The sequence below is a fragment of the Pseudochaenichthys georgianus genome, unplaced genomic scaffold (assembly GCF_902827115.2).
Source record: "Pseudochaenichthys georgianus unplaced genomic scaffold, fPseGeo1.2 scaffold_1400_arrow_ctg1, whole genome shotgun sequence".
In the NCBI taxonomy this organism is placed as follows: Eukaryota; Metazoa; Chordata; class Actinopteri; order Perciformes; family Channichthyidae; genus Pseudochaenichthys; species Pseudochaenichthys georgianus.
Genome location: NW_027262265.1, coordinates 4,597 through 31,768, shown reverse-complemented (window position 1 = coordinate 31,768; position 27,172 = coordinate 4,597). Strand labels below are relative to the sequence as shown.

At 42.4% G+C, this 27,172-nt stretch overlaps 1 protein-coding gene across 1 annotated transcript; it reads right to left on the bottom strand.

Annotated features, from left to right (window-relative positions):
• Nucleotides 1-358: 358 nt before the first annotated feature.
• Nucleotides 359-26,034, bottom strand: bcl2l12 (BCL2 like 12). Its single transcript, XM_034077209.2, has 6 exons — nt 25,956-26,034; nt 13,004-13,184; nt 12,385-12,577; nt 11,275-11,527; nt 10,567-10,671; nt 359-456 (listed from the first exon to the last, which is right to left on the bottom strand). Exons 2-6 carry the CDS (start codon nt 13,180-13,182, stop codon nt 359-361), a joined length of 828 nt encoding a protein of 275 aa, XP_033933100.1. The 5' UTR covers nt 13,183-13,184; nt 25,956-26,034.
• Between the last annotated feature and the right edge of the window lie 1,138 nt (nt 26,035-27,172).

The window sequence follows — 27,172 nt, the reverse complement described above, 5'->3', positions numbered from 1 at the left end:
CAAGTCCTGGGGCGGCAGAGCCTTCTCCGTTGCTGCACCCACCCTCTGGAACTCACTACCCCAATCCATCAGAGATTCTTCCTCCCTCACAGCATTCAAAACCCACCTGTTCAACCACAGACCACCCCCCCCCATTTTCTGTTTTGTTAATCTCTTTTTGTATTTTTATTTGTTTTCTTTTGTTTGTTTTTAATTATCTGTCAAAGCGTCTTTGAGTTTCCTGAAAAGCACTATACAAGTCTCATGTATTATTATTATTATTATTATTATTATTATAGCAGCTGATGGGTCTATTCTAGTCTACTTTCAACACAAAAGATGCCAGTATTTGACAGATGGATAATAACCTTTACACACCTTATGATGAAACACAGCCTACCTTATTGTTGATCGAATCTCCCTCTGAAGACAGAACCTGAGCCAGCTGCTGCACCATGACCTCTTTGTCCCACACTGCTGAACGAACAGAAGAAAATCAAGTTTCCATCAAAGTGTTCTGACGCTTGTTTGGGTCTTTGCTTCAGCTGGATTCAGACAGGAACATACACTTATCGGTCTTAGCAACAGGTACCCGAGAGATGAGGAAATAGAAAGCAGGTAGTCCAGTTTGGGTAGTAGATGCATGAGTTCATCGTGTTCCTAAAGTAGTCATTTAGTAAATTAAAGGTCTCCTATTATACTATTTTTAGGCATATATTATAGGTCTCAGATATATAAAGTAGGGGTGTAACGGTTCACAGAATTCACGGTTCGGTACGTACCTCGGTTTGGGGGTTACAAGAAAAAGCTAAAAAAAGTCCCAAATGTATAATTCCAGGTTTGTTTTTTATTGATTTTGAACAGTAGTGCACGTTTCAGTACACAAATAAGGAACTCTAACATTTTGAATAATTGACTTTATAACACAGTTAAAAACAAACCACAAACAGTACCACACACACTCAGATGGCCATATTATCTATGATGGCTGATGCCAAACCATTACAGGTTTTCATCAAGCTATGAAACTAAAAAGAATGTCTTGAAAATATTACAAAATAAATAAGAAAGTGTTTCAATCACAATCAATAAAAGCCGGGGTCCTCTACTATTGCATAAGGGTGCATAGCCGTTGAAAAACATATGCCAAAAGCTTCCGTTATTTATTTTGGTCTCTGGCTCTCATGTCTATTGGCTTCTTAAAAACAGCGGGGATAAGCTGTTGAACTGCTGTTGTCTTTCGCCGGGCTCCGGTGATTGCCAAATCTGGGTGATGCCTTCTGATGTGCCTGTCCTCCTACAAAAAACTACCAAATAGGTTGATTGTTTAAGCAGCTTAGATTACGACCCATAGCCACGTTGTAAAGTGTAGCACCTCTAGTGGTCGTGTAAGAAACAACATGCTCCCGTTTATTTGTTTATTCACAAATAACTCTCTCTGGAAAATCCTAAATTGTGGAATAGTTTGGCCATTAAAATGCTTTTTGATTAGATTTCTAGCGAGAAGTGTATATTGTACTCTTAGAATCCACGTCCAGTGGAAGTGTAGGATCTATAGTTTGATAGATATTACGAAGATGATTTGAGGTCTCGTCTCGGAGAATGTGTATATGGGGCAGCTTCCATGTAAAGTTAGCGTGGGTGAAAACAGTTTTTCCGGTCTCGAAATGTTCATAATAAAACCGGATACATTCCCCTCACTGTCTAATGATTACACAGTGATATCTGCATTATTCATCCACTAAAATCAGTTTATCCTTGTTAATTACACAATATTGATTGGTTTAAATTGTGTACAATGCTTTTGTGTTTTTAACCTTCGATCCAGAGAAACAAAGTTTTTTAGGAGTTTAGACACTACAGTTTGCGAAGACACTACACTACCCAGAATCCCCAGCTATCGTTGGGGACAACAACACCCGCCTTGCTTTACAAACCCCGTGATTAGTCATCAAGCCCTGTGATTGGATGTCGGAGTGGCAGTGCGACAAGGTTACACTGAGCGTCAACAGCTCTTGAAATGGAATGGAACCACGGCAGACTTTCCAAAACTGGAATTGGACGGGTCCAGCCCCGGCTCCAGCCCCCCCCCCAGAACTACACATGCTGGCTATTGTGTGTTTCACAACATGTTCTATGCCACGTTTCTTTATAAGACGTTTTCGTATTTCCCACAATTAGAAGTTGCCAGTATTAAACTGTGTACACCCTGGAGGTTTAGGGGATACGAAACACAGTGGTGTTATCAAATGTAAAACATATAATTAATAAATGGGTGAATTAATATACCCACATGCCAGCTAAGGTCAGAAGAGCTTTATTTAACAGCTGGTCTTATGTCTGAGACCCCTCCTGGTGTTCATTGATATGCCTGAAACATGCTCAAGGTTCAGAGGCACATTTTGCAAATATGGCAGTAGCCATCGATCATCTTAAGATAAGATAAGATATACTTTATTGATCCCAAGTTGGGAAATGTTTTTGTTACAGCAGCATGTACTACTTTGTTCTACTCCACTACCATTCAGAGGTTAACCTGGTATTTTTACTCCACTACATGTATTTGAGTTACTTTGCAGATTCTGATTAATGTGAAATATAAACAACCCTTAAATCAGACTTTAGTTACACCTGAGTCAAATTCAGGGAAGATGATTGTCAAGTGCCAAAATAAACGATGCAATATATTGGACGTTAAGTACTTTGTCAGACTTCATATTTATCTGTGGATAACCCCAACGTTTTTGTTCTTATTCAAAAGAAGACCTTAACTTAAAGTAATCTTTAATGTTTAAATAAAGCCTTATTAGTTGGTCTGTTTTGCATCCTCCTGTTAATATCTTTGGACGTCCTGCACTAAACTGTTTTATTGTAGAGATCACTACATCGTATCTTCTTGATCTTTTCTATTCTATATTTCTATCATGCCTTCTACTTTCCCCCTATTTTGTAAGTAGGCTACTCTTAATATTTAAATGTTTTCATCAAATAAAACGTATTCAACAACAACATTCAATAACATGCTTTAACCACTAGGCGGTGCGGGTTAAGTGTAGTGTAGTTAATAAAACATAATAATATCAAACATAATATGACTTTTAACTTTATTGTGAAATTAAAACAGAACGGTAAAGGAAAATACAGTTTCAGTCTCTCGATGTGAAGCTCATGCATTGTACCATGAACCTGTATAGACCTGTAACAGTCAACTGAGTGAGGAGTTGGAAAGGTAGTAAATAATATCTTTAAAAACTACAAAAAAATCCTTTTCTATCAGCTGTGCACCGTTATGGTGTAAATATAACCCAGTGTTTCCCCTACCATTGTCAACGGAGCCCCGCGCCCCGCCTGCAATTCAAGGTGTTTTTTTTATTTAAAGAGCAACTTGCAGGTTAAAGACACCAGTGAATAAATGTGTAGGAAAATAATGAATACACTAGATTTTTTTTTAAATATACAGAAATATACACTACAGTGACATCTGGCGTCGTTTAGTAAGACATTTTCACCTCCACACTACGGTGCTGTGTACCGGAGGGGAGACGCGAGATACGGCTGATACTTGACGATCTGGCGGAGAAAGGTTGTGGAGCCTCCGTTGATATGCCGTTGTAGTAAATGGCTTGATGAAAAGCAGGTGTGTAGTCAGGGAGGGTGCACAGCTGATTGCAGCAGGTGAGTGGAGGTTGAGCCGGGAGCCAGGAGTGACAGCCACCACGCCCACAAAAACACACAGACAGGCAGGGCCGTATCCAGGATTTCCTAAATACCAAGGTCCAAACATGCTAGGGGGGTTCGGGGGATACCCCCCGAGATTTGGGGGATTTTCATGATCTAGTTAGGTGCTTTTTAAGTCCTGTGGGGGGTCACACATTGGATAATATATTGATTTCAAACCATGTCAGTGGGCTGACAATGTCACCATCAATTATTTTTAAAGTGTAATGCATAAGAATCAGTTGATTGTTACTATTAATGATCTGGACATGCAGAAGAGGCTAAAATGATCACAACACATTGTCAACATTCACTTTCCATGTCTCTCTCCTTTCCATAACCTGCAGCCTCTCTTCCATCTTCTTTAGTCTCTCTGTCTTCTTCCTGTTCATTACTCTCTCTGTCCTCTACTCTTTCTCTTTGTCCAATCTCTCCCTCGTTGTTCACTGTTTGCTCCTCCTCACTTGTCGCTCCTGCCAGTGAATTAAAAGCAATTCAGCCATTTAGTTAGAAATTTGCTCCCCCATGTGACGTAATATGACGCGTTTCACGTATGACGTTAAAAAAAAGCAATTTTTAGCAGAGATCAAAACGGCTCCTTTTCCTCTGAATTCCTGCCCTTATGTCTTGTAAAACATATCAAATCCTGCATTAACATTTTTAATTGTAATTTTCAGGCAAGGATAAGCATAAATGTAGTAAAAAAAAAAACCTGCAAGTTGCTCTTTAAAAAAACAATATATATAGCACCAAATTGCAACTGAAGTAAACTATCTACGGTCACTATTCACATTGAACATGTGCTCTTTTATTAAAAAAACTAAACGCCTATGTTATTTATCCAATTGCCCCGAGCTCTGCTGTCTGCCCGTTTGTGTCCCCCCAGTTTCAAATTTGTTTATTATTATTTTTTAACCTCAAGTCGTTATCGTCACGGGAGAAGGACACACACAGCCTGCCCAGGTTTGACGCGCGCGTCAACGAACGTAGCGTGCGCATTCTAAAAATAGCTCACATACCTCATTCACACCAACGCAACTCCGGTTCAAGCTCCGTGCTAGAGCTTTTCAGCTTCAGAACCGGTTCTTCGGTTTAGCTCCGGCTCTTTTCACACCGCCCAGAGTCCGACTGGTGCTGCGTCATTGTTTGATTGTTTGCGTCATGACGTAACCGTTTGCGTGCCTGCTTCATAAGATAAGATAAGATAAGATGAGATGAACCTTTATTAATCCCCGAGGGGAAATTCAGTTGTACAAAGCAGCAACAGGGTAAGCGTGAAAAAAACAGTACAGCAAAGATTCACACAGATCAATAAAATCTAAAATAAATAATAAATAACATAAAATCAAGGAAATAATGATAATAATAATAAAAGACTATGAAAATAGGAGATGAATAAAAATAAGAGTAAAATAACTGTCAGCATATATACATATTTGGTCATTATCTAAGTTATAAAGTGCGGAATAAGTTAAAGTGACAAGTTAACATGGGTTGTGGAAACAGTGTATATTTATGACCAGTGATTTAATTTGATTTCTTTTTCCTATGTAACCCCTTGTTGTGCAGCCTGATGGCTCCAGGCACAAAGGACGGTCCGAGGCGCTTGGTGCTGTGCCGAGGAGGGATGAGTCTGTGGCTGAACGTGCTCCTCGTCTTCACTAGCTCTGCGTGGAGTGGGTGGGAGGGGTTCTCTAGGATGCTGTCGAGCTTCCTCCTCGTCCTCCCCTCTGCCACCTCCTCCAGATTGTCCTGTTGTACTCCTACTACAGAGCTAGCCTTCCTCACGAGCTTGTTCAGCCTGCCAGTGTCCCTAGTGTTTGTGTTCCCCCCAGCACACCACGGGAAAGAAGAGCCCACTGGCCACCACAGACTGGTAGAACATCTGCAGCAGCCTCGTGCACACGTTGAAGGACCTGAGCCTCCTCAGGAAGAACAGCTTGCTCTGTCCCTTCCTGAAGAGAGCATCGGTGTTGTCTGTCCAGTCCAGTTTGTGGTTCAAGTGCACTCCCAGGAACTTGTAGCTGTTCACCACCTCCACATCCTCCCCCTGATGGTGATGGGGGTCAGAGGCCTCTTGCTGCTCCGCCTGAAGTCCACCACCAGCTCCTTAGTCTTGCTGATGTTGAGCTGGAGGTGATTGTTGTCACACCAGCCTACGAAGTTCTCCACCAGGGCCCTGTACTCCTCCTCATCGTCATCTGTGATGCAGCTGACGATGGAGGAGTCGTCAGAGAACTTCTGTAGGTGGCATGAGCTGGAGTCGAAGCGGAAGTCGGAGGTGCAGAGGGTGAACAGGAAAGGTGACAGCACAGTTCCTTGGGGGGCTCCGGTGTTGCTCAGCAGCACGTCAGACATGCTGCCCTGCAGTCTGACATACTGAGGTCTGCTGGTGAGGTAGTCTGTGATCCAGGCCACCAGGCTGCGATCCACCTGCATCACTGACAGCTTCTCAGCTGGCAGGTGTGGCCGGATCGTGTTGAAGGCGCTGGAGAAGTCGAAGAACAGAATTCTTAGTGAGCTGTGTGGCTTCTCCAGCTGTGTGTAGGCTCTGTGGAGCATGTAGGTGATAGCATCCTCGACACCAGTGTTTTCCTGGTAGGCAAACTCTAGAGCAGTGGTGGGGAACCTCCGGCCCCCGGGCCGTATACGGCCCGCGACACAATTTGGTACGGCCCTCGAGGTCATTTATAAACACATGCAAAAAAGAAAAAAATGTAAGAAATCTAGACCACAAAAGAAACAAGCGAGTGCCTATTTTTCCTGGCCACGGTCAGGGTCCTTGAACACAACACGAGCCTAACGTGTCATCACGTGGTATATGTCTCGACTGACAGGGGTGCAGTTCTGACGGAGAGCACCAGAAAGCAGCTCCAGCACTTCAGAAATTGCAGTACCGATAAGTCCTTACACATGCCGCAGTTTCTGCGTGTCTGTGTCTTTAGTTGAAAGCCCAGTGGCGATCTGCTCATCTGTCATACAGTCAATAACGTTGTTGTTATCATTAGCATCTGGTTAGCTAGCTATGCTAACGAATATAAGAAGCTTTTTCTTCAACCAGTGAGGTAAAGGCACATCTTTATATGATCATTATAGTTATCAAAAAACAAGAGAATAAAGTAAACAGGTATGAAATACTATACGACAGTAAACAAAAGTTGTTATTAATAAACAAGACTACAGTTTGAAAGGGGAGTGATTTGTAAAATATCCATAAAGAAAAATAAATCTGCTTCCAGTTGTGTTTCATCTGGGTGTTGAGAGATGTATCCATAGATCTCCTAATGTTGCTCTCAAAGTGCACCAGATTGATGCTTTTAACTTCAACATTTAAAAACATCAAAAAAATCTTCTCCCGGGGGTGCTGGAGGAGGTTAGGTCCCCCCCCCACTTAAATCATGTTCACATGGATAGGAAACTAAATACATTTGCACACATCTTGTGTCCATATCTTTCTGTGTTGGTGGTCACGCCACACCCTGCACGTGCACGCATGCCACACCGTGCACGTGCATGCATACGCGAGTCATGGTGCGATATCTGGATTAAGAGGTTGCTTTTTCTTTGCACAGCATGAAATTAATGGGCTGTGATTTTAGTTTTTTTAAGCAGAGCTCAATAATTTGTACGGCCCTCTGAGGATATTGTAAACATTGAAATGGCCTTTGAGAGGAAAAAGGTTCCCCACCCCTGCTGTAGAGGGTCCATGGAGTCACACACGAGGGGTTTGAGGTGCTGCGGAATCAGTCTCTCAAAGATCTTCATGACGTGTGAAGTCAGAGCAACAGGCCTGTAGTCTCCTGGGGTGCTGGGGCGTGTCTTTTTGGGCACTGGGACAATGCAAGACGTCTTCCAGATGTCCGGCACCTTCATCAGCTTCAAGGAGAGACTGAGGCTGCGGCCACACGAGGACGAAAACGGTCGTTTGCGTTACTGTTTAGTGTCATATAGACCGTTCGGCCACACGAGGACGACCGAATACGGCACTAAACGACTGAGGAAACGATAACGGGTCCCAAGGTGGATAGAACGGCATACGCAACGCTCTGGGGGGTCCAACGGCTCCGTGTGTGCGCCCTATACGACCATTTTCTGATAATGATGGCAATAGCCCCGCCTCTCCCCACCTCTGCTGCTCACCCCCGCGTCAAAGTAAACTGCACCCTGAATTCAGATTATTTATCTTTCTCTCGATATGGACCTAAACGCGAGTGAAGTCTAATCTGACAGGACGGAGACACGCAGCTCTGCTCCCCTGCAGCTCCTCCCTCTGCAGCAACACACACACTTCAAGTCAGATCATCACCCTTAGCTATTTTAATACCTCTCAAACTAAACTAGTTATAAATAGGTTTATTCTTACTGTCGGCCGGGTCACTCGTTACTGTACCAGCTGCTGCATGAGACAGACACTGACGTTGTCCGAAGAGAGGGAGGAAAAAGAGAGGCTCTGTGTATTTTATTATTATATTATATAGAGTCGTTATGCATTTGTTTTAAAGCTCAATAAATAACAAAGAAGACCTTTGACCGGAAGATTGAAACTTTAATACACGCTGACTGGCGAAAAACTCTGCCCGGTTCCCTCGGCCCCCACCGCGGAGAATAAACAGAAGGGCAACCATGACAACCATGCTTCTTCGCTGCTTTTGTGGAGGAAGTTACAGCGCCACGTACAGGCTCGGCATATGTACTGCAGCTTCTCCAGCGGTTGGAGCTAAACGGAGTGGTCTCGTGTGGACAGACACTATCCGGTGAATATTGCATGTGGACGGAAGCTTGTTTGCGATTGCGTTTGCGTTAATCCTTTGCGTTTAGCCGTTTTCGTCCTCGTGGGGCCGGGGCCTGAAGAGGTGCAGAAAAACTCCTGCTAATTGACCGGCACACGCCTTGAGCACTCGGGGGTTGGTGTTGTCTGGACCCCTGGCCTTCCTCACGTTGATCTTCGATAGCTGATTCTTAACTTGTCCGGTGGTGATTATTAGGGGTGTGAAACTGCTGTGAGTGGCTGATGCCCCTCCTGGAGTGGTGGTGGTGGTGAAGAAGAAGAAGAAGAAGAAGAAGAAGAAGAAGAAGAAGAAGAAGAAGAAGAAGAAGAAGAAGAAGAAGAAGAAGAAGAAGAAGGGGGAGTAGTGGTGCTAGGGTTTGGGATCCCCTGCTGTCCTGTTGGGCTGGAGATGGGATGGTCAAACCGGTTGAAGAACAGGTTTAGCTCATCTGCACCTTCAGGGGTCCCTTGCACAGCCGTGCTTGATTGTTTGTACCCAGTGATTTTCCTCACCCCTCCCCAGACTTCTCTAGAGCTATTGGCCTCCAGACGACTCTCCAACTTATCTCTGTATTTCTCCTTGGCTGCCCGTAGCTCTTTCTTCAGCTCCCTCTGTACAGTCTTAGCCCTCTCAGTGTCTCTCGCCATGAAAGCCCTCTTCTTCCTGTTCAAGAGGGCCTTAATGTGCCCATTGATCCAGGGCTTGTTGTTTGGGAAGCATCGTACCTCTTTGGTGGGTACCATGCTCCCCTCACAGAAGCGGATGTAGTCGGTGATGCAATGGGAGAGTCCATGTATGTCCTCACCGTGAACCCTCTGTTGACCTGTAGCACTCCCTCAGCTCCTCCTCGACCTCATGCGACCACAGTCCTGGTGGTAGCCGGCTGTCTCCTGACAAGAGGCTTGTATTTGGGAACAAGCTTTATTAGGTTGTGGTCTGAGTTGCCAAGGGGGGGGAGGATGGTGGAGCTGTACGCCTCCTTAACATTGGCATACAGCAGGTCCAGTGTCTTATCTTTCCTAGTGCCACCGGTGACATACTGGCTGAAGTTTGAAAGGCTTTTGGAGACTTTTATATGGTTAAATCTCCATTAACCGTGATAAATGCACTGGGGTGCCGTGTCTGTAATCCCGCAACGGAGGAGTGGATGACGCCATTCGCCTGCGACGCTGCGGCACCCGGCGGGATGTAAACAATAACAACAATGGCGTGTGAGAACTCTCTAGGTAGAAAATACGGCCTCAAACTCCCCGCCAACAGCTCTATGTCCGGAGTACAGATACTGGCCTTCACAGTTATGTGTCCAGGGTTACACCACTTGTTGTTAATGAAAACAGCGTGTCCCTGTCGGCTCGAACCACCGTCTGGAATATCCCCGTGTAGCCATGTCTCTGTAAAACACAGCAAGCTCGACTCCCAGTGAAGCCAAACCGCGTGGAAACCCCTCACAGCTGACACCGACAACAACAGCTTCCTCTGCACCTCTTCGGATGACCAGATTCCCAGCAGGTAGCTGGTCTCTTCAGTGGACCACTGCTGCTTGTTAAGTTTCTCCATCGTCATTATTTCTGAAACAGTATGGAACTCAAACGCTTTCTCTCTTGCGGGTTTACTACAAGGCCTTTTTGCTTCTTCACACACTCTCTCCAGTGCAGCGTTAGAGATGCTTGCTTATGTACACAGACCATATTACTTCCAAAACACCACGCGCATTGTTTCTGATACAGCAACGTTTCTGATAGGTTGGAACATGGACGGGAGTTCAACATAAAGTCAAACATTTTAGTAATGTCGTCATGACCGCAGCAAATCTGGATCAGCTCCGTTTTACCCCCGTTTTTAGAGATGTGGGTTAGGAGGACAGAGGACACTTTGTGAGTCTCCTGACACACCGGGGACACATATGTATGTATACCTGACATCAAAAGGTGACCTTTAATGCTTAATAGCTTGGTGGTAGGGGGAATGTGTGTGTGTGTGTGTGTGTGTGTGTGTGTGTGTGTGTGTGTGTGTGTGTGTGTGTGTGTGTGTGTGTGTGTGTGTGTGTGTGTGTGTGTGTGTGTGTGTGTGTGTGTGTGTGTGTGTGTGTGTGTGTGTTTACCTGTTGGGGGCGGGACTGTGGGACTCACAGTCTTTTTACAGCTGCTCCTCCGGGCAATCTTCTCCAGCTTCTCTGCTACTTCATCATAGAACTCAGGAGGGTGGTCTGCAGTGACATACACCACAACTCCATCAAACATTAAATCAATTGTCACCACTCTACTTCCGTCACTTCATAAACATAATGTGTGCATGTTCACACAACAACAACAACAACAACAACAAGGTTACAACCCGGTGCAATCAGACACATTTTAGTTTTGAATGGAGTAAAACCAGGAAATGAGTCAGCATTGTCCACTTCCTGTTCCCTTGTCTTGAAGTGGATGTTTTGAATGTGTTTTTGGTTCTAAAGTGACCAAGGGACTAAAGGAGACTACTAAACGCCTTCCCGCTGACATTGGCCTCCTTTAGTTTAGCAAAGGTGACGTGCAGCCATGAGACCGCGGTCGATCTTATTTTCTGCAATAACCCAGAATCCAATGGGAGGAGCCCTGGTGATGCTAACCTTTGGGTCTGCCCTATAAATACAACACCAATGCCCCGCTCACTAGAGTTCTACAATAACAGCAGGAAACGGTTATAAAGGGCCCATTCTAAGCGATGAAATTGAAAATGAAAGATGTCTACATATACATTTAAACTGTAGGCTTTGCAGCAAATAAATGATCTGGTTTGAGTCGTTGTATTGTGTAATGGAGGATCTTACTGGGAGAGATGAGGGCCGGGGAGGGTTCAAGATGTTTGTCGATTGGCAGCGTAGAAGGTCTCAGAGGACGAGCTCCATCTCTGTCCTTCTCTTTGTCCTTCTCTTTGTCCCTCTCTCTGTCCTTCTCTTTTTCTATCCTTTTCTTGAAGAATCTGGAGATCTTTCTTTTAATTTTCTTCTGGTTCAACTTCTTCGACTGTCTCTTCTCGCCGTCATCTTCTTCTGATGTAGAGGAGGGGGATAGGACATCGTCCTGTGGGAACAGGTCTTTTGCTCAACATTAAAAATGTGATGGTTTTGATGTTAGTATATAATAATGTAATATTCTTTACAATTTAGTGGTATAATCTTATTCAATTTATAAAGTCATTTATAGGTAGCATGTTTAATACTTCTTATGTAATTAATCCTATGTCCATTATGCAATTTTTATAAACCGTCTTTTTCCAAACACCAGAGGTAGTCACACATGTATCCCTCCGTTAACATTTCAAACTCCCGGTCATCGCTCTCCGGACAGCGTGTTTACCCTCTCCCTCTGTTACTACTGCATTAGTATTACATTTAGCAAATGGTTCAAATAATCTCTCCACATTTATCTGGACAGACAGTCTCTTTACTATCATATTTATATCGCTTGAGAAATATAAACTCAAGTATGTATTTGATAGACTAATTTAGACATTTAAGACAGAAAAGAGAACGAGGCATAAAAACAATACTTTGAGAGAAATGTGAGTTGCTATGTGTTGCTATGTGTTGCTATGCTATGTGAACCCTTTTAAACATAGGTTACACTGAATGTGAAGGCACCATCTACACTCTCTGACTCACAACACACAACATCAGTTTGCTTTGGCTCACCAGTTTTATTTCATGGTTTGTATTTTTTTATTCTCACATACATGTAAGGTCTATGTTATATCTAATAATCTTGATGAGGAGGTCAGGCAGCGACTGGCTCAGAAGGCAACCAATCAGAATCCTTATATGAGTTTTCCTCCAGCAACACCAACTGAAAACATCAGACCGAGGGATCTCTCTCTCAGATTGAAATCAACAGTCAGACACTTGTGTGTATGCGGTGAAGTAAAAATAACTCGTGCTCACGTCTGTCAGGTCTCTGATGGCCTTGGACCTGCTGTCCCGGTCCAGGGAGCCTTTAGGTTCTTTGGCGGGCCGGCGTATGGAGTTACTTAGAGGCAGCTGCTTTATGAAGTCCTTGAATCCAGTCTTCTTCTCATCTGCTGAAGTGACATCTTGATAATCTCCCCCATCCTTTACTTTTTGTTGTGGTTTGGAGCTAGTATGAAAAGCATCCGTATGGTTAACAACAGGAGAGATATCTCATCACTTAACACCATTTGAAATAAAGGACAGTATCCTTACAATTGTAAATCATGAGAACTTAATAATGACTTCTAAATATATGTTCACATAAGTGGAATACATTCCTAGCTCAACTGGAATGACATTGTATTATCACCACGCCTGTGGTTAGGGCTTTTTACTTTCACAGCCTATAAACCTAAAGTCAGTACTTCAACTTTTACCAGAGCACTTTTCAACACGAGTATCTCTACTTCTCATTGAGTGAACCATCTCTGTTAATAAAACAACATGTTTCTGAGATCCGAGCATTATTGACATCAGTATCCTGCCTGAGGCTGTCCTGAACAGTGACACACAGAAACAGATCCAGCAAAGCCTGCACAGAGAGGCGTGTCACCTGTACTGGCTGTGGTCTCTGTAGAGCCCTCCTACTGTGCCGGGCCTCTCCTTCAGGGGCATGGAGACTGTCCGATGGAGAAAAGCCCGCAGGACCAGATGAGTCTCCGCCTTAATCTCCACCAGAGAGATGGAACAGATGGAGGAGACGGAGGAGTTGCGGCCTGCAGACTCTGACATGTCTAACAAAAGGAGAAACAGCATTTCACTTGTTATTAAAGTGAGAACCTTTGTCAGAACACACATAGTTAGATGGTCTGTTGTATTAGTATTGGTTTTGCAGGCATTGTAGAGATCAAGAACACAGCAAGTCATGTTATGAGTCCAAAACTGGCACAAAATGGTAAAATGTATCAATATGCTAACTTTTTTTAAGTTAGCATAACCCACTTCCCCCCCACTACTCATGGGTTTTTAAAATATACTTTATAGCTTGTAGTAACTCGCGGGAGGCTTCTTTTATTTTATTTGTATTCATAATAATTTTTATTTTTCGTCAGAGTGTATTATGGCGCATTAGTTACGAATGTTTGTTCTCAAAAAACAGTGCATTGTGGGTAATACAACTGGGATTTTTATTAAATGAGTTAGTTTTTAAGGAAGGCCAGAGCTTCAGCTGTGTCCAATAGATTGTTCCCTTTAGTTAACGTTTTTTAAAAGAACATTATATTCCAATTTGATCATGTCCCCTTTATTGTATTACGGAGAGCAATGTGAGCGTCCATTCCCATTGGATAACGGAGGATTTTACACCCGGAAGTAAGTATTATCCTTACTGTCGATTAATTTTACAGTGCCATCTGCACTACTCATCAAATCAAAAACACCAGATTATCCTTGTTGATTACACAACATTGATTGGCTTAAATTGTGTGCAATGCTTTTGTATTTTTCCCCTTCGATTCGGAGAAACAAATATGTGTTCAGTTTAGGATGGCCGAAGACACTACACTACCCACAATCCTCAGCTATCGTTTGGGACTCCACCATGAGCTTTGCTTGACAAACCCCGTGATTTATCCTCAAGCTCTGTGATTGGATGTTGGAGTGGCAGTGCGCGAAGTGTACGCTGAGCGACAAACAGCATTTTGAAACGGAATGAATCCCATCGAAGGCACACTATTCAAAACAGGAATCGAACGTCTCCTACCCCCCCCCCCCCTTAGGTCACAGGCTCCTCCAACGGTGCAACACAATAAAACAGATACACAGAAAAAATAGTGCAAGTCAATACAAAAAGAAAATTAGTAAAATAGTAAAAAGTGAAATAGTGCAATAAGAGTCTATACAAGTGATTGGAATATGATATATTAAACAAATCATTTCTAAGCAGCAGCCAGATTAATGCTATGGATGTTATTTCAAAGTTCAGGTGTTTAATAGTCTTATGGCCTGTGGGATGAAACTGTCCCTGAGTCTGGTGGTTTTAGTCCGGATGTAAGATAAAATAAGATAAGATGGTACTTTATTGATCCCAATTTGGGACATTGTTTTTGTTGCAGCAGCATAAAAGACAAGGCATTTTACAATAAAACAAAACCACAAATAAACAAGAATAGAAAGAAAAGAAAATAGAAAATATACGTGTTGAAATAAAAAATATACATGTAGATATTATATATGCAAATATACATATTCAAAAATATATGACAATGGAATATGGAATATCAAATATTGAACAGATGATATATGTGTACAATGTACAGCGAGGTTGTATTAGAGAAACTATGGAGCAGAGAGTTCTCTTCCAGCCAGAGGTGATTTGTTGTACAGAGTTATGGCAGTGGGCAGGAATGTGTTCCTGTGTCGGTCCTTGTGACAGCGGAGCTGCAGCAGTCTGTTGGAGAAGGAGCTCCGTTGACTGTCCAGCTGCAGGTGGAGAGGATGGGTGGGTTATCCATCATGGACAACAGCCTGTTCAGTGTCCTCCTCTCCACCACAGCTTCAAAGGGGTCCAGCTTGATGCCGATGACAGACCCAGCTTTCCTGATCACTTTATTGATCCTGCTGGTGTCACCGGCTCTGATGCTGCCCCCCCCCCCAGGAGACCCAGCAAAGAAGAGTGCACTGGCCACAACAGACTAGAAGATCTCCAGCATCTTGCTGCACACGTGGAAGGATCTCAGCTTCCTCAGAAAATAGAGTCTGTTCATCCCCTTCTTGTACACAGCATCAGTATTTTTACTCCACTACATTTATTTTAGTTACTTTACAGATTCTGATTAATGATGTGAAATATAAACAACCCTTAAAGCATACTTTAGTTACACCTGAGTACAATTCAGGGAAGGTGATTGTCAAGTGCCAACAATCAGGAGAGATATGTGATTGGAGGACTGGCTTATCTAAAGCCAGTTGAGCAGCACTTGAAATGTTTGGCTCTATGAAGCCTGATGTACTTTATGATTCTGTTTTCTTCAAGCTTGTATTTTGTTGGTCGAACGCACTTATTGTAAGTCGCTTTGGATAAAAGCGTCAGCTAAATGCAATGTAATGATTGTTGGTGCTTGAGAAGACTAAATATTTGTCTGCAGATCCCTATAAAGTATATACATTACTCGTTATTCTCTACAAATTAATTAGTTAATTAAAAACTGTATATAATTGCTATTTTGGACATCCCTTTTCAAGATTTCAATATTACTCTAAACGTGTAATAACGTGCTTTAACCAGTAGGTGGTTTGGGTTAAAAAGCTGTCAAGTTTACAGTGTTAACAAAATAAAATATACTGCTGTTTCTGGTTTAGTTTACGACCGATATATTCTGTTATTGTTTTGATATTTGTAACACAAAAGCGATGGAAAAACCCCACAGCAACACAGAAAAGATGGTCTTAACATGAGTAGTTAATAAAAAACAATAATATCAAAACAAATTACTACTAACTTTATTGTGAAATTAAAACAGAACGGTAAAAGAATAGTTTCCGGTCTATTTTGAGGCCAGATCTCTGTAGATAAAGAAAGAACTACGACAGATGTGTACTATTTACAATGCATTCATGTGATGACTTTCAAAGAGTAAAGAAAGCACTGCTGAATAAAGTATGATTTATCTTTTACGAAACGTTTTTTTCATATGGAATGCAGTCAACCAATCACAGAGCTTGAGGCAACGCGGAACAATAGCTGAGGATTCTGGGTAGTGTAGTGTCTTCGGCCATCCTAAACTGAACACATATTTGTTTCTCCGAATCGAAGGGGAAAAATACAAAAGTATTGTACACAATTTAAGCCAATCAATGTTGTGTAATTAACAAGGATAATCTGGTGTTTTTGAGTTGATGAGTAATGCAGATAGCACTGTAAAATTAATCGACAGTAAGGATAATACTTACTTCCGGGTGTAAAATCCTCCGTTATCCAATGGGAATGGATGCTCACATTGCTCTCCGTAATACAATAAAGGGGACATGATCAAATTGGAATATAATGTTCTTTTAAAAAACGTTAACTAAAGGGAACAATCTATTGGACACAGCTGAAGCTCTGGCCTTCCTTAAAAACTAACTCATTTAATAAAAATCCCAGTTGCATTACACACAATGCACTGTTTTTTGAGAACAAAAAATCGTAACTAATGCACCATAATACATTCTGACGAAAAATAAAAATTATTATGAATACAAATAAAATAAAAGAAGCCTCCCGTGAGTTACTACAAGCTATAAAGTAGATTTTAAAAACGTTTTATAGAATAAAAGCTCCCTGAAGGACGTTGTAGAAATGCGTGTGTGCACCACGACAAAGGAGCCTCATTCACTTTACATTGGGCTTGTTTGCGTGGTGCCGACACGTAAATGTAACAAAGTTTGTGAGTCCACCACGCATTGTGGTGTTAAGGAGTCGTGGTGGAGTCACGCATTCTGGTGAGATCAGGTTGCTTTGGGAGCGTGTCAAACAACTCGGACTGAACGAAAGCAGAGGTGCGCTGACATTGTGAAATCTATCGGGCTTGATATATGGTGAAATTAAAATCAGTAGGTGAGGCTGGGGGAGCGGGAGGGGAAGAGGCTCTCCGTCCGCTGTCATAGCCCCCTGTGCTGAGCACGGAGAGCCTCTTCCCCTCCCGCTATTTTTTTTTTCCAAATTCTTTTTTCACATTTTTTTTTTATCACGATAGGACGATATCTCTGAAAAAGCATATCGTGGAGACCTAATATCGTCACGACGATATATATTGTCATATCGCCCACCTCTAACTTGGGGTAAGGACTCATTCCCTACTTGGAGTGGACAGTCCATCGGTTTCCTGCTGAGAACCATGGCCTCAGATTTGGAGGTGTTGATCCTCATCCCAGCCGCTTCACACTCGGTTGCGAACCGATCCAGTGAGTGCTGAAGGTCGCAGACCGATGAAGCCATCAGAACCACATCATCTGCAAAAAGCAGTGGTGCAATCCTTAGTCCACCGAACTGCAGACCCCCCCCCCCATGACTACGCCTCGAAATCAGATCCATGTATACAAACAGGATTGGTGACAAAGCGCAGCCCTGGCGGAGGCCAACCCTCACCGGAAATGGGTCCGACTTCCTGCCGAGGACCCGGACACAGCTCTCGCTTTGGGAGTACAAAGATTGGATGGCCCCGAGTAGAGACCCCCTCACCCCATACTCCCGCAGCACCTCCCACAGTAACTCCCTGGGATCCCGGTCATACGCCTTCTCCAAGTCTACAAAACACGTAGACCGGATAAGCGTACTCCCAGGCCCCCTCCAGGATCCTTGCGAGAGTAAAAAGCTGATCCGTCGTTCCACGACCAGGACGGAATCCGCATTGTTCCTCCTCAATCTGAGGTTCGACAATCGGCCGGTTGTTTTTAATGTCTCTTTTAATTGTATTATCCTCACACTTGAGAAACAGCCTTATTGTGGCTGTAGAACGGAACATGTAACTTAATGCATGCATTTAAGGACGATGAATAGCGTAGTCAATGCTTTAGTGACAAGGAAATGATTAGTTTAAATAGTAGATATGACGTTATCTGTGACTTGAGTGAACATTAAGCTTATCCTTTGCATTGCATTTGTTAAATAGGTGTGTGTCTTACCCTTACATGTGTGATGCATATGAATATGGCATATGAAAACAAATTAATTTGACTGACTCATGAAAAACTCATCCAAAGTAACAGTAAATAAAAAGGACCTACACAATAATACTCAAACTGATACAGTATAAGGACTGTGATATCCAGCAATTTCTTAAGTATAACAATAAGATTATGACCTGTTTTTAAAAGAAGATAAAAAGTTGTTTGCATGTAAAGAAGTCTGTAACCCATGCATGTAACTTTACATCTGTTTGTTCAAAGTGTCCTTAAGGTGATCCAGACAGGCTGGACCAGAAGAGGAGAGACAGATCTGGACTCCTAACAGCAGAGAACTTCAGCACGGATTCCAAGGTACACCTTTTTCATACTTTCAAAGAATGCATAAAGCAATGACTCAAATACACTGATACACATGCCATTAAACATGACTGAATACTAGATCACCTACACATCAGTGATGTTGAGTGTACTTTCTTAGCAAAAGGTTACATTTACAGTTTACCAATCACTTTTTTGTTCAACTTTCACATTTCAATGTATTTAAGGCAAATATGATTGAACATAGTGAGAACTGCGACCCTTTGTCTCTGCTGCATACTGACTGTAAAAAAACATGTTAAAAGTGATTGTTTCAGTGAGACAACCGGACAGAGCAAGCTTCTACAGTTGCACTAAGTTTTGATAACAGTTAAATATTATTTTAATCATACATTTATTTCAATGTTGATGAATTTAGAACGGTTTATTCATAATCTGATTATCTTTGTAGTACACGGTTGGATTTAAAAAACACATTAAAATAAAAAAATCATTATATTTATAGCCCCTGAACAAACAAACACACCTCTTTCTTAAATAACACACTTGCTCTGCAATAATATGTTTTTTGATATTTCTGTTTCCAAGAGGGAAAGGAAAAGCTGATGTGATGAGATTTAAGAGCAGTACAGGATATTCACTAAGAGACACTTATATTGTAACACAAAGACCTGCACACTGACTAGTTTTGTAGTCTAACAGGAACTTGATTTTTTACGTTGCACCTCAGAGACAGTGTGATTATTGTCAGGCCTATCAAGTTTGGCAAGAAAAAAAAGTCAGCTGATCAAATGCATTTGCCTCACTTTATAAGCTTCACAATACTTGTGCCTTGTACCGCAGAGTTTGCAACCTCACAAATAAATTGTGCCAATCTTCAGTCGGATGTGAATGTGTAATGTAACATTTTCAGTAAGAATAACGGACAAAATGGGTGCAAATACAATTTATTGAAATGTGAACCAAAAGTTATCAAGCATGAACCATCACCATTTTTTTTTAAAATAAAAACGAAATTATATACATACGTTACACTAAATGTTAATCTGTTAATTGACAGGATAGGCCTGTGCAGGTGGTAACAGCTATGCCCAGCATGGGCTAAGTTCTGTAGGTGCAGCTGGTGCAGGTCCTCCTCCCTCAGGCCTGGTCCTCCTCCATCAGGCCTGGTCCTCCTCCACCAGGCCTGGTCCTCCTCCCTCAGGCCTGGTCCTCCTCCACCAGGCATGGTCCTCCTCGCAGGGAAAGACCCTCAGCCCTCTCTGGCCAAAGCAACAGACAGGACGTTGATAAAGCTGAGGTTTCCCCCAAAGTCTCTAAGCATCCATCCTGTGAATATGAGAGGGGAACAAATAGTGTAATAGATGCTTTGGACAATAAGAAATATAGAGTTAGCTGTTGAGTTGCTCAGTTTTTTAGATTGACATGGTTTAATAACACAAACAAAAGGAGAGAAATAAAGATTGGTCTTTCAATAAATTGTGTTGATTTTGTCTTTTGAATTGCCTAAAGTCAAGTAGCTAGAACTGTTACTTGTAGTTTGAATGATACAGTATAATGTTTGGAGGAGGCATCACAGGTAAGAACACCATTTGTTGTGTTCCATCCACAACAAATGCACACAGATTGATGTGTGTGTATTTATGTATCTACTATTTCTTGAATAATTACTGTCAGTCCAAAACAAGAGATTTTGTTTTAGTAACATGTTTTTAAAACATTATCTCTTTTCCACTACACTATCTTGAATATTTTAGTTTTTACATCACTACATTTATCTAACAGCTTTAACATTGTAAAGGTGTCACTTCGGACTCTGGGTAATTATGACAGCATGTCCTACTATTTTGAGAGTTTGAACAAACCAGACCTTCATCTATTAATGTAGAAAATAGTCAGCACATTAAGGCTGCGGCCCCACGAGGACGAAAACGGCTAAACGCATAGGATTAACGCAAACGCAATCGCAAACGGCTTCCGTCCACATGCAATAATTATCCGGATAGTGTCTGCCCACACGAGACCGCTCCGTTTAGCTCCAACCGCTGGAGAAGCTGCAGTACATATGCCGAGCCTGTACGTGGCGCTGTAACTTCCTCCACAAAAGCAGCGAAGAAGCATGGTTGTCATGGTTGCCCTTCTGTTTATTCTCCGCGGTGGGGGCCGAGGGAACCGGGCAGAGTTTTTCGCCAGTCAGCGTGTATTAAAGTTGAAATCTTCCGGACACAATTATAAAAGTGCCGGTCAAAGGTCTTATTTGTTATTTATTGAGCTTTAAAACAAATGAATAACGACTCTATATAATATAATGATAAAATAGCTGCAGGTGAGCAGAGCTGCGTGTCTCCGTCCTGTCAGATTACACTTCACTCGCGAGAGAAAGATAAATAATCTGAATTCAGGGTGCAGTTTACTTTGACGCAGGGGTGAGCAGCAGAGGTGGGGAGAGGCGGGGCTATTGCCTCATCATTATTGCTGTAGATGTTGCACAAACAACTGTAGCATGGTCAATAGCGTCCGGAGCACGATAGCAACTCTGCGATCCGCCATTGTTGTTGTTGTTGGTGGCGAAACACTTCAGCACTGGCGCGGGGTAAGCGGAGGTGAGCAGAAGAGGTGGGGAGAGGCGGGGCTATTGCGCAATCACTATCAGTGATCTGAAAATTTCCGTATAGGGCGCACACACGGAGCCGTTTGACCCCCCAGAGAGCTGCGTATGCCGTTCTATCCACCTTGGGACCAGTTGTCGTTTCCTCAGTCGTTTAGTGCCATATTCGGTCGTCCTCGTGTGGCCGAACGGTCTATATGACACTAAACAGTAACGCAAACGACCGAATTCGTCCTCGTGGGGCCGCAGCCTAAACCATTATGAAAGTAATGAAAGTAATCGTTAGTTATAAATGAGCTCCAACTACAACAGTTAAGTCAACTCTTGCATCGGTAATAACAATAAAACAAATGATATAATAGTATAACTTGTGTCTACTTTAAATACTTTAACACTTTCCTAATTATGCTAGCATACTTTTACTAAAGTAACTTTTGTAAGAGAGTATTTGTATAGTGTAGCATGGTCTACTTGCAGACCCGGCGTCATGGGCGGGCCCCATGGGGCCGGGCCCGCCCATCCAGGATTTGGGCCCGCTGTTTTAATAAAGGCTGAATACCAAATTTGTATTGTTTTATTATTATGTTTATTGTTGTTATTTGTAGGGCTTTGTCCTAATATTGATTTTTGTATTAGTTTAATATCATTGTTTTTATTTTGCTAGGAAATTCAGAATGAAAGGCTGCGCGCAAGACTGGTTTTTCGCTGGATTGAGTCGTGTGGGTTTTTGAGTGAGATGCGGCACAGCAGCCTGTCAGTTTGTTTACTCTAGCTAGTGGTTCACGAAAGGAATATGGCAACTCAGTGCCAGATGCAGGCACATTAGAATAAACCAGTTAGGCCTACATTACCAACGAGCAAGCAAGTCAGCTGGCAATCAATTATATTTTGAAGAGAAATGTACTCTCAAGCCGGCTCTCACAAACTCATGCTCTGTGCGCAAGCAGACCGCTGCACAGTCTCTCTCTCTCTCTCTCTCTCTCTCTCTCTCGCGCTCGCTCAACCTCACTCCATCGCTCAACCTCACTCCACCTCTCCACCCTGTGTGCGCTCAAGTTTGCCTGCGTGCTTGCCCAAGTTGGCACAGCGTTACAAATGTGCCACAAACCCAACCAATGGATACATAAGACCTTATGGCAACATAAAACCCCTCTCTTTCAACAATTCACGAGCGCCTCCCTCCGTTGACAAATCGCGAGCATCTAACAGCCCCCCCGTTGACAATTCAGATTTCCCGGGAAATGTAAGTGTCGTGGTGGGCCCGCCCTGGTAAATCAAATGCCCGCCCAGAGATGTATGTCTGCCGCCGGGTCTGTCTACTTGACTTATCTAACCGAAGTGATCGTAACGTTACTTTGTAAACCGTCAAACACACTCCCCCACACACACACAAAAGGACACGGTAACGTTGTGATTCACTTCAATTAATGATAACTACGGAGCTTGCTAACAGCAAGGGACAAGGCTACTTCACTCATTTAGCTAGCTAATGTAAGATACAAATGCTGTCGAGCCCTCACTGCTTGTAAAATAAAGAGCACAAACTGACTACTTACCCGAGCCCCACTGTTCTCCGTCATTTTTCTCACTGACAAAGCCGTGCTCGGATAGGCCAGAAGTCGGTTTGATAGCATTCGGGCTCGATTGCTTATCCTGTCTGAGTAGCCCGGATGATGCTGCATCGCAATTTTGGACCTCGAATTTTATACACCGACATTTTTTATGTCGAATTTTATACACCGAAATTGTGCATTCGAATTTTTTTCACTTGAATTTTTGGGATCTGAATTTGAACATTCACATTTTTTTAACTTGAATTTTGAAAATGTTATCTCACATAGGTACATTTCCGTTTAACGTTATATTCGTTCGGTACACTTCGGTACACATGTGTACCGAACCCGAAGGGCCCATACCGAATATTTTCGGTACGAATACGTATCCCGTTACACCCCTACAAAGCATTAATTCATGGTTTTTACTAACCGGTATCAGTATGTTGTTGCTTCGGCATCATTTAGAAACGTGTATTACAATTAAATCACGGTAAAATATGTTCATTTTGTTGTAGTTGCCAGCGATTCTCTCACTGGTTTAGCATACTCAGCCCGGTTGTTGGCCCGGAAAGAACCTCGATTTTGGAGAGCCAGAAAACTGTGAAAAAGTACCCGCTAGCCGGAACTACGCCAAGTGGAAACGCAACCAAAAACGGGCCGGGCACGGTACGCATAAACCGTGCTGTAGTGATAGCCATAAGAGACCTCCTTGCTGGCTGAGTTGATGCTGGTGGCTGTGGTGGAGGCCTTTGTGCTGAGGTGTATCTTGACCTGGTGGCAGGCACAGATGGAGGTGGAGGCAGCTGTAGTGATGCTGGTCTGCTGGTCCTTGGTGGTGATGGCAGTGGTGAAGCCCCTTGAGCCACAGTGTATCTTGACCTGGTGGCAGGCACAGCTGGAGGTTCTGGCTCCTATATATACGTCGCCTGTGTGCCGTTAGGCCCAGGCAGATGTGAAACCTCTCTGTAAAACAAATTAAAATGTAGGACAATAATTACTACTAAGTTCATTGAAATAAAGTTCAAGTGGCATGTTGCTTAAGCACAAATAACAAGGCACAACTAAAAAGAAAGTTTGGGAGGCGGGGCAGGAGTCTCTCTCTCTCTCTCTCACTCTCTCTCACACACACACACACACAGGTATTTCCAGTTACTTTACATTCAGTATAAAATCACAGACACACATGTAAATAAATCTATAACAAAGTCCCCTCTGTACAAAACAGTAAAATACATGTCTATAGCCACTGTATGTCTCCGTTGTGGGACGAATAAACGATTATTTTCATCTACACATTTAACCTCACTTTTGCTCATCAAAATAACTTTTACACATAAAAAACGTTTACACAGAGTAAAACTTTACTATTTGAGAGTCTATTTTGTCCCAAGAAAAAGTTCAATAAACCTATTGTTCATTTGTGCGGAATTCCACACAAAGTGAAAGTACACTATTACTGTAATATTTACACGTACCCATGTCCAAATGGATCCTTGTTGTCCCTGTATTCTTCTGCTTCAGAAGAGTCGAAGCCTTCTGATTCTGATGCTCCATTTTCACGTGGAACGCAAAGTCAAGCTGCTTTGAGCGGCCTTATTGGCTGCTGTGAGTCGTCGGATAAAGTCTCACAATAGGTACCGCTGGAAAGCTACAGTTCCAGCGATTCGGTGGTTATCTGCATGATATTTGTACTCCTTATAATCGAAAAAATCTGATTAAATAAGTAGAATATGCGCACTTCGACATGGCGCTGCGAGCGTCGACTCCAAAGGGAAGCCATCATGCTCTTACTTTGAAACCTTGAAATCCGGAAATGTCGTCATCGGCAGGCCATTAAGTGGTTTCCGAAAATAACCGAGTGACACGAGCAGATTTCGGTCGAGACCGGAGGAAAGTTTGTCTCAAAACTCTGTGTGTGTAAAAAGACGATCCACACGCAGAGATTTGAGATCCACAAGCGCATTTTTGGTCAACAAATACAAAATGGATTCACAAATGCCTGATCGAAAGTTGTCAATGTTAAAGAAATATTCACAAATTCCTTTTGTTTATTTGTAAATTTGCAGATCCGTTTTACATTTGCAAATTTATTTGTGAGTTTGCAAATCTTTTAAATGCATTTGTGGATGGTGTTTTAAATTTACAAATCAAAAAAATTGTTATGTTCACACAAATATTTCCGAGACAAATCTAAGCCCATACTCATGAGACGGATACTGACGGGCTGTCAGGGGAGGGAGAGAGAGAGGGGAGGGAGAGAGGGGAAAATAGAGCGCTTCTGCTAATTTCTCCCGTGTTATTATCCAAAGTTAATGTAAACTTGAATAATGTACTTAATTTGAATGTAATAAGTATGTTGGTTGTTGTTTGTGAAAGTGCATCATGTATTGAACAATTAATCTGAACTTTTCGATCCGTTACGATTATAAACTGAAGCAATATAAAAATGAGCCCCATTAACTGAGTTTTAATGGAAGTGATTGTGGGAGATAAGGAGAAAGGTTAGAATACTGATGAGCTGTTCCGTGGTGTAAAGTTACTAAGTACATTTACCCAAGTACTGTTCTTAAGCACAATTTTGAGGTAGGCCTACTAGAACTTTACTTGAGTATTTACGTGTTTTGCTACTTTGTACTTCTACTCCACTACAATTATTGAATACCTTTAGTTACTTTACAGATCTGGATTAATTATGGTAAATATAATGAAGTCTTAAATCAGACTTTAGTTCCACCTGCAGTAAATCCACCAGCTACCCTGCAGAATACAAAGTACTTCAGAGTAGACTAGCTGCACCTTCACCAGCTTTGAGAACACTTTCATGATCAATCATTATAAACATATATATATATATATTATTCTGAAATGGACCAATCTGCAATGACTACTTTTACTGTCGCTCCTTTAACTATAGCCTATGATGTCGATGCGAACACTGTTGTACTTTTACTTGAGTAACATTTTGAATGGAGGACTTTTACTTGAAACAGAGTATTCCTACACTCTGGTACTTCTACTTTTACTTAGGTAGAAGATCTGACTACTGTTCCCACCTCTAAGAACTGTAGGAGTAAGACATGTAGTTACTCCACACCACTGTAGGAAGTTCGGGAGCGGGACGCCGGCCGGGACAGCAGCGAGGACACTACAGGAAATACTTCATGTTAAAAGTTAAAGCCCGGCAGACCTGTACAAGTACACAGCTTTACCACAGAAGTCTTACACTGATATCACTGAGAGGCTCAGTGCGCTCACAGTACTGAACTTCGAGCTAACGAAGCTACAAGGACTGTCCGGAGTCTCTGGAGGACAAAGTGTCTCTCGGAGTGAGTGACCCGCTCACAGGAACAACTGTAACCTGTCGAGGTGACAGGGACAGCAGATATACATATATTAACATTAACGTGTGTTCGTACCTCTGTTTCAGTGTTTCGGCGAGGTTCGGTTAAATGTATGCTGTCCTCTCTCCTGTGTTTGTGTGTGTGTGTGTGTGTGTGTGCGCGCGTGCGTGTGTTTGTGTCGTCAGGGGGAGGAGCCTAGAAAGGGCGGAGCTATGGTTGGGATTTCAGTCTGAAGTTTGTCATGCATCGTAGAAAAGGATTTCCCCCCTGATATACACACCAGTGACGTGCGGTGAGGTTCTTGGCTGGGGAGGCACTGACTCTTTCAGAGTCAGATTTACAAATATTATATTTTGACCTTAATCGAAATATTCTGTTATTTTCAAAAGCTTTTTTAGTCTGATGCTATTATTAATTTTAAACAGACCGTTCAACAAAAGGATACCCACAATCTAAATATTGGATTGCTCTTTCTTAGTAAGATCCCATCTTCATTACAATTGTGGTCTTACCTTGACTTGAAGATGAAGTCCATGCTCTCCTTCTGGACAACAATCTCTATTACTTCTTTGTAAAAGTCCTCCTTATCTCTCTAGTTTCAATAGTCTAGTTTGTTGTTTGTGTCTACGGTCTCTGCGTAGAATAACAGCAGCAACAAGAACCTGTAGGCTCACGTGCGCCCCCTTCAGTGCGGCAGAGGTTATGGCTGCCTCTCCTGGTGCTTTTTTCATTGCCGTTGTATGGGCATAGATATGTCTCATAATTATTTGTGTGAACATAAAAATAATTTGTGTGTAAATATGTGATTTGTAAATGTAAAACAACATCCACAAATGCATTTAAAAGATTTTCAAACTCACAAATACATTTGCAAGTGTAAAACGGATCTGCAAATATGCTAAATATGTTCACAAATTTAAAAAAGATCTGTGAATATCTCTTTAACATTTACAACTTTCTATCAGGCATTTGTGAATCCATTTTGTATTTGTGGACCAAAAATGCGCTCGCGGATCTCAACTCTCTGTTCACGGATCTCGTCTTTTTACACACACGGAATTTTGAGACATATTTTCCGCCGGTCTCGGCTAAAATCTACTCGTGTCACTCGGTTATTTTCGGAAACCACGTGATGGCCCGCTGATGACTACATTTCCGCATGATTTCAAAGTAAGAGCATGATGGTTTGTTTAATGCTCTGTTTTTGTATTATAATGAACAGCGGAACGTTAGATGCATTCTTCATCACCATCACCCTCATCATCATGTTATAGTGATACAGTTAGTTTGTG